This window comes from Alexandromys fortis, unplaced genomic scaffold, assembly GCF_014885135.2.
Source record: "Alexandromys fortis isolate MF-2015 unplaced genomic scaffold, M_Fortis_MF-2015_v1.1 scaffold_445, whole genome shotgun sequence".
NCBI lineage: Eukaryota > Metazoa > Chordata > Mammalia > Rodentia > Cricetidae > Alexandromys > Alexandromys fortis.
Genome location: NW_026068363.1, coordinates 120,756 through 129,432, shown reverse-complemented (window position 1 = coordinate 129,432; position 8,677 = coordinate 120,756). Strand labels below are relative to the sequence as shown.

General features: G+C 40.7%; 1 pseudogene and 1 gene segment (V, D, J or C); both read left to right on the top strand.

Moving 5' to 3' along the window:
* The first annotated feature begins 4,158 nt into the window (after nucleotides 1-4,158).
* LOC126495417 (immunoglobulin lambda variable 6-57-like) lies at nucleotides 4,159-7,772 on the top strand (annotated as a pseudogene).
* A 173-nt stretch (nucleotides 7,773-7,945) lies between these two features.
* Nucleotides 7,946-8,470, top strand: LOC126495416 (immunoglobulin lambda variable 6-57-like). The segment is given in 2 exon segments: nucleotides 7,946-8,012; nucleotides 8,133-8,470. Coding segments are annotated over 2 exon segments (384 nt in total).
* The last annotated feature ends 207 nt before the right edge of the window (nucleotides 8,471-8,677 follow it).

The window sequence follows — 8,677 nt, the reverse complement described above, 5'->3', positions numbered from 1 at the left end:
GATGGGGAGATGTTTTATGGAATTAGGGGTATGTTCGAAAAAAAAAAGGGGGGGGATTAACTGGTTTGATGGGATGATTGGTATTTGTGAGTTACTGTTTTTAGAAAATTGTATTGGTACTGTTTTCTGTATATTGACATATTGAATATTGAATGTGAGTGTTCCTACCTCTATTTTTGTATAAGAATATGCTTATATTGTATTGATACATCTACCATATCACAATGTACATTTCTACCTCTGATACTATTTATGTAATAACATTGTTTACATTTGATATGTAATGACATTGTTTACAGATGAAGATCATTGTCTTCATATATTGCACAGTTGTTTATTGTTTTAGTCTTTAAGTTAGATAGATATTGAGAATTATATAGATTAATAGTCATCTAAGTTTGTCATTTGTAATTAGACTAATCAGGTTCTTTAGATATATAGAGATTATACTCAGTATAGATAGATAATCTTCAACTTCTTCAAAGAGCTGTAGAAAATGGCCTTTAATCTAACTCAGAGTTTTGTGGTAGTGAGACACAATTGCTCCTGGCAACACCGCTCTATTCCTGAGAGAACGTTGAGCACCAAAGACACTCCACCTGGAGCCTTTCTTTTTGGCAGAACTGGTCTTGGGGCAAAGAAATGCCCATACCTCAACAACTGACAGAGATACAGAGCATGCATCAATGGATAAAACAGGACTGTCATATCCTGCCAAGACAGGGTAAGATCGTTTTGAAAAGTTGCTTGCCTTTGAAAATGGTATGTCAGTTATGTTAGGCCTTAGCCAAAGTTGGTTGCTTCAATGCTGCAAACATGACTTTGGGTGATTGCCCAGGTAGATAGTTGTCTCTATGATTTTTTGCATGTTTTGGAAGTTGTTTTACTGAACTTCCTAATTACCTAGGTAACATTATTTCCCTTCTCAGATCTTCAATGGGGTTGAAGACTATATAAATGTAGTTACTTTTCTCTCATGACTTGGCCAAGTTATTTATTATACAAGACCTAAGCTAGTTAGAATAGGATATTTGTACTTATTGTATATAATTTTGTAGTAGGTTTAGAACTCTCTTACTTAAACAAAAGGGGGAGGTGTTGCGGGAGGTCCTTCTGCCCCTCCAACCAATAGCTGCTGTGATACCAGCCCATTGGTGAGTGGTCTCTCTCCCTTTAAAAAAGCGGCTATTTCCTCTGCTCGCTCTCTTAACTTCCTGCTCCACCGGCGACTAGACTTCCTTCCTGGTTGCGCAGATGGCTGTTGTCTGGGACTGTGATCTGTAAGTTTTTTCCTCTTTAAATAAATACCACCATTTTAATCATAATTCCAAACTGGTGTGGCATTGTTCGTGACTTACGCCTTCAGAACTGAACAGAGAATTCTCAACAGAAGAAATTCAAATGGCCAAAAGACACTTAAGGTCATGCTCAACCTCGTTAGCGATCAGGGAAATGCAAATCAAAACAACTTTGAGATACCATCTTACACCTGTCAGAATGGCTAAAATCAAAACAGTAATGATAGCCTTTGCTGGAGAGGATGTGGAGGATGTGGAGGATGTGGAGTAAGGGGTACACACATCCATTGTTGATGGGAATGCAAACTTGTCCAACCACTTTGGAAAGCAGTGTGGTGGTTTCTCAGGAAATTCGGGATCAACCTACCCCAGGACCCAGCAATACCACTCTTGGGAATATACCCAAGAGATGCCCTTGGGTGAAATGTATTTGTTCACCTATGTTCATAGCAGCATTATTTGTAATAGCCAGAACCTGGAAACAACCTAGATGCCCTTCAATGGAAGAATGGATGAAGAAAGTGTGGAATATATACATACTAGAGTACTACTCAGCGCTTAAAAAAAAAAAAAAATGACATCTGGAATTTTGCATGCAAATGGATAGAAATAGAAAACACTATCCTGAGTGAGGTAACCCAGACCCAAATAGATGAACATGGGATGTACTCACTCATAATTGGTTCCTAGCCATAAATAAAGGACACTGAGCCTATAATTCACGATCCTAGAGAAGCTAAATAAGAAGGTGAACCCAAAGAAAAACATATAGTTATCCTCCTGGATATTGGAAGTAGACAAGATTGCTGGGCAAAAATTGGGAACTGGGGGGTCGGGTGGGATGGCGGTAAGGGTAGATGGGGAGAGAAAAGTGAGAAGGGGAGGATAGGGTGAGCTTGGAGGAATGGGATGGTTGGGATAAAGAAAGGGTGGATATGGGAGCAGGGAAGTATATATCTTAATTAAGGGAACCATTTTAGGGTTGGCAAGAGTCTTGACTCTAGAAGGGTTCCCAGGGGTACAGAGTGATGTCTCCAGCTAGGTCCTTGGGCAGCTGAGGAAAGAGAGCCTGAAATGGCCCGATCCTATAGCCTTACTGATGAATATCTTGCATATCACCATAGAACCTTCATCTGGCCATGGATGGAGATAGAGACAGAGACCCACATTGAAGCACTGGACTGAGCTCCCAGGGTCCAAATGAGAAGCAGAAGGAGGGAGAACATGAGCAAGGAAGTCAGGACTGAGAGGGGTGCTCCCACCCACTGAGACAGTGGGCTGATCTATTGGGAGCTCACCAAGACCAGCTGGACTGGGACTGAAAAAGCATGGGATAAAACCGGACTCTCTGAACATGGCAAACAATGAGGGCTGATGAGAAGCCAAGGACAATGGCACTGGGTTTTGATCCTACTGCATGTACTGGCTTTGTGGGAGCCTAGCCTGTTTGGATGCTCACCTTCCTAGACCTGTTTGGAATGGGGAGGACCTTGGACTTTCCACAGGGCAGGGAACCCTGACTGCTCTTTGGACTGGAGAGGGAGAGAGAGGGGAGTGGGGTGGGGAGTGGGGGGAGGGGGAGTGAAAAGGGAGGCCTTGAGTAGGTGGAAATTTTTAATAAAAAAATTGCGCTCAGAAAAAATAATCAAGGCCGATATCAAATTAAATGAAGAGAAACTCAAAGCATTTTCACTAAAATCAGGAATAAGATAAGGATTTCCACTCTATCCCTATCCATTCATCATAATAATTGAAATATTTTTTTTTTGATTTTTCGAGACAGGGTTTCTTCGTAGCTTTTGGTTCCTGTCTTGGAACTAGCTCTTGTAGAACAGGCTGGCCTCGAACTCACAGAGATCCGTCTGCCTCTACCTCCCAAGTGCTGGGATTAAAGGCTTGCACCACCACTGCCTGGCTTTGAAATTATTTTTAAACTTGAAATCTACTTAAAATTTAGGAATGAGTAAGAATTCATATTATTTTATTTATAGCATGTTTCAATTTATTTTTTGCCAGTTACAGGAAGAATTTTTTTTCTCCCAAATCTTTCTTGACTTCCACATATAGCTTTGCCACTTTTTGTCAGTCATATTGAAACTACTCTTTATATTTGATTCTTTTTAAGAATTATATTTAAAATTTATGTATATGTTGGTTTGCCTGCAAATGTGGTGCAAACAAGTGTGTCTGGGTAGCTGAGGTAGTTAGAATAAGGAATATGAAACCCTAGTGCTGGAATTGTTGGAGAGTTGAAGCAGTCTGATGTGAATGCTGTGACCCAAACTCACGCCCTCTGCAGAAACAGCTAGCCCTCTTAACTGCTGAGACCCACACTTAATCCCAGTCCACTAACAAATTCTTTCCTAGAAATAATCACAATTCTTCTAGAGTAAAAGAACAGTGTGTCTCTCAAGCCAGGCATTGGTTCTCTATGCAAACTGGGTTACCCACTGTCTTAATTGACATTTGCAGAATAAGGGACAAGTATTCGTGTTCCATTCAGACTCCTAATAGGACTATGCGACTTTCTAAATAGTCTTGTTGTTGGCATGAGGGGGGCCAGTAGTCATACAACAGATGGCAGGGCAGGGTTAAATTGGGAAATGATATGGCCAAACACTTGCCTGTGTGCCCCAACTTTTTTTCCCTTTAAGATTTCTCTGTTCTGCCACTTGGTGGCGCCCACACCCTCCCCATGTGTCTTTCCACTTCTCAGTCAGGCCCAGTCTGAAGTAAAAAGAGGAGCTTGTACATCCATAGGAGGGGGGGTATTTGCATGGAGCCAGCCCACACTTAGACACACAGGGACACATAAAAAGGATGCCCAGCTATAGTTAATTCACTGGACTCAGGAAGACAATTCTGAGTGTCTTCACCATGGCTTGGGCTCCACTACTCTTCTTCTTCCTTACTCACTTAACAGGTGGGTAGATTTAAGGGATTCTAGGAGAGAAACTGTTTGCTGTTGGGATCTTTAGCCCATATTCTTCCTGGTGAATGAGGCTGTTTTTCCTTACTAAATTTTATTATCTTCTTTTTACAGGATCATGTGACCAGTTTGTGTTAACTCAACCAAGCTCTGTGTCTGGGTCTCTTGGGAGTACAGTCACCATCTCCTGCAAGCGCAGCAGTGGTAACATTGGAGGCAGCTATGTGCACTGGTACCAGCAGCACAATGGAAGGGCTCGCTATCTATGATCTATGACAATAAAAGACCATCTGGGATTCCTGACCGGTTCTCTGGCTCCATTCACAGCTCCTCAAATTCAGCCTCACTGACCATCACTGCTCTGCAGATTGAGGATGAGGCTGACTACTACTGCCAATCTTATAGACACAGTGGTGAGAATTATGGGGAAGTAAGACAAAAACTCCCCAGAGCATCAGTTGTGAAATCATTTGTGAAAAGGAGTACTTTTAGTTCATGTCTCCTATTGGGATTTCCAAGTCATAATTGCTTCTAGGTTCACTGCAAGATTCCAGTTTCTCCTCCCACATGTGGATGACTGCACTCTACACATTTAAGTTCAACCCATGGAGTAGAAATAGTTAAAAACAGGAATTCTGGAGGGCAATATTACTGACATTTTGTGTCAGGGACTTCATTACACATATAAGTAATTTAGTTTCATCATTGACCATGTCACTTGCATATTTTTATGTTTCCCTCCATTATGACATCACCAACTCTCTGTGTTGCCAAATTTATCTATAACATGGGAAAGCCACACTTGAGCAAGGCCACTATTTCAAGAAGTCAAAGCCCCTAGCTTTGACTCTCACTTAAGTCACCAAGGCATAAAAATGAAATTTTACCTCTCTGAGATTCTGTCCCTAACTGCTAAGCAATACAATAGCACTGAATTCAAGAGATGATTCTGATGAGGTCATATTCTAATGAGGGCAAAACCTAGGTTATCCAACTCTGTAGAAGACATAACCAAGGTCTATACTATAATGTTAAGGGAAAACCTAGCTTACAAATGAATGTTAAAACCTATGCACAGTAGATATGCAAATGTAATACAGCTCTCCCATCCCATGAACTATCCTGTGTCTGTAAAGCTCTGAAGACTAGAATAAGGAAAGCCGAAAAGGTATACCCTGTGAAAGAACCAAGGAAAACTACAAATTCTGTACGATTAAGGTATATCTATAATATCATTTAGAAGATCTAGGTTCCCATAAGAAAGTGATCAAAATTAAGCACGTCACATTTGTGCATGGACTGAGTGACATTGAGAACAGAAACACATTTGAAAAGCAAAACTAAGCAAACTTTGCATATCCTCTCAATTATTTTACATACAGAATGAAAACAACAACTGACTGGGACAGATAGATTGCTCACTCACCCTAATTCTTCCTTACAGTTTTTTTTCAGTTTTATATAATTTTCCATTTTCTGGATTGTAAACATTATAATTTGCATTTCCCCTTTCAATATCTTTCCCATTCCCCTGGTATAGATAACTAACTGCTCATGGGAAGAGTGAGGAAAGCACTAAGAATAAACTGAGGCAATAATATAAGGAATGGAATTAGTTAAGTGAAACATGTAATTAATTATATAAAAATATGTCTTCTAATGTAATTGTGACAGTGAAGAATAAGGAAAGAGATCAGTTTAGGGTCATCATGGAGGGGGCATAGGAAGACTTGGAGAAGAACTTCTATGCTAATAGAGGAAAGGGTTGAAGCTAATGTGACTACACTGTTTGGTCAGGGATTTGAATCAGTTATCACAGGGCGTCATGCATGGGCACCAGAATCCTGGTTTGGTTAATACTTTAGACCCAATTTGATTATTACATAAAAAGTCAAAAAATATTATGGGGACAAAAAATTGAAAATGTTAAAAAGTATAAAACAGTGCTTTGCTTTGTCCATGTTAGACATGTAGATTTCAGACAACGTGTTTGTGGTATGCAGGATTGGCAGGTAGATGATACTCCTGGAATGCTGGAGTCTCGAGAGAATAAACCAGACATTTTGGAATGCAGTTGTCTTCTGAGGTGAGCAACTTTGGAAGATATTCAGTAGAAGAGACAGTAGAGATATAAAGAAGGAGCTGGGAAAGGAAAGGAACATTGCAGAGAGAAGAAAAGAATTTAAAACTAAAATTGAGTGAGTAGAAGACTTAGCTATGAGTGTGGAATGAGTCTACTTGATTTATTAGATTTTTTAAAAATAATACCAATCCAAATTCCCACTCCCTTCTCTCTTCCCATTCCAGCTACACACCCTCCCACTCCACTCCCATCTAATCCTAAGAGAGGGTAATGCACATTGTTTTGTGGAAGGTCTAAGGCCCTCCATACTACATCTAGGCTGAGCAAGGTAAACATCCAAAGAGAATAGGATCCAAAAAAAGCCAATATATGCAGTAGTGATATAAATCCCGGTGTTACTGCCAGTGTCCCCTCAGTCTGCCCCAATTATACAACTATCAACCACACTCAAAGGGACTAGTTTGGTCCTATGCTTGTTCCTTTCCAGTTCAGCTTGTAGTAGAACGGATTGGTGGGCTGTGTTCCTGGTGCCTGCCTGTTTAAACACCTAAATAACCACACAGAAATTGTATTAATTAAATTACTGCCTGGCCCATTAGTTTTAACCACTTATTGGCTAACTCTTATATATTCGTTTAACCCATCTCCATTAATGTGTATCGCCACTTGACTGTGGCTTACTGACATGAGTCTAATCAGCATCCATCTCAGAGAGCCATGGCGTCTTCCACACTGCCTTCTTCCTCCCAGCATCCAGTCCTATGTTCTCCACCTATTTATGTTCTGCCCTATCAAAAGGCCTAGGTAGTTTCTTTATTTGACCAATGAAAGCAACACATAAAAAGAAGATTCTCCTACACCACCAGCTGGTGTAGCTCAGGTAAACTGTTTCAGTTGGTGTCCTCATCATGGTCTTGACCTCTTTGCTAATATGCTCATTCTTTCCACTCTTCAATTGGACCTTGGGAGCTCAGTCCAGTGCTCTGATGTGGGTCTCTGCCTATGTTTTCATCTGTTGCTGGATGAAGGTACTATGATGATATTTAAGATAATCATCAGTTTGACTACAGGGCAAGGCCAGTTCAGGCATCCTCTCTTTTATTGCTTAGGGTCTTAGCTGGGGTCATCCTTGTTGATTCCTGGGAATTTCTCTAACATCAAGTTTCTTGTTAGTCTCATAATGGCTTCCTAAATCAAGATATCTCTTTCCTTGCTCTCATCTCTGTCAGAGGTATTTTAAAGAGGGTAGAAACCTTAAGCACTGGCAGCTGCCCTGAATTGATGACTCATCCAGCCACCAGATGGCATTAACAGACACAGACTTGCTTTTTTTTTTTTTTTTTTTTTTTTTTTTTTTTTTTTTTTTTTNTTTTTTTTTTTTTTTTTTTTTTTTTTTTTTTTTTTTTTTTTTGCCAGGATCTCAGCTGATTTCTCCTTGCCCAGCAGCATTTTCTGTACATGAGGAAGTAAGTTTCCTCTAACTTTTTTTTTTTTCTCAGCTGGAGCCTAGGCTAATGTTGAAGGAGGAGTTTTCATAGCCTCCAGGACAGGAGATATTTGCATAGGGATCATCCCCTCTGAGGACAGTCACAGATAAGAAGTGACTGCCTTTCAATAGGTTGTGTGGCTCTAGGAGAACTTTCAAGTGTTTCCACCATGACCTGGACTCCAGTTCTCCTCACTTTCCTTGCTCACTGCACAGGTAGCTGTTTGCATGGGAATCTGGGAGTGTGAACAGGAGAAATGATAGTTTCTTCCCAGATACCTAGAAATTGGCCTTGCCTGGATCTCACTAATACTTTGTTTCATTCTACCCTTTCAGGATCTTGGGCTGAGGTTGTATTCACCCAGCCCCAATTTGTGTCAGGATCCTTGGGGCAGAAGATCACCATCTCCTGTACCCGCAGCACTGGGAACATTGAAAGTAATTATGTATACTGGTACCAGAAGCATTCAGCAAGTACACCCCGTCTGCTCATCTACAATTATGATCAAAGACCCTCTGGGGTTCCAGATAGGTTCTCTGGATCCAAGGACAGATCTTCCAACTCTGGCATCTTAACTATCTCCGGACTGCAGGCTGAGGATGAAGCTGACTACCACTGTCTGTCTGGCTATGACAACTATTTCACACAGAGCTTCAGACTTATGGGGAACTGAGACAAAAACTCTCTAGAGAGTCACCACCCTGGCTTACATTCAACCTTGGGAAATCGAGCTTTTATGTCTTGTTTTAGAAATTTTTGTTAGTCTTTTTATGTCCAAAAATACAATACAACTTACTGTCTGTCTGTCTGTCTGTCTGTCTGCCTCTCTCTCTCTCTCTCTCTCTCTCTCTCTCTGTGTGTGTATTCCATGCTAGCCTCA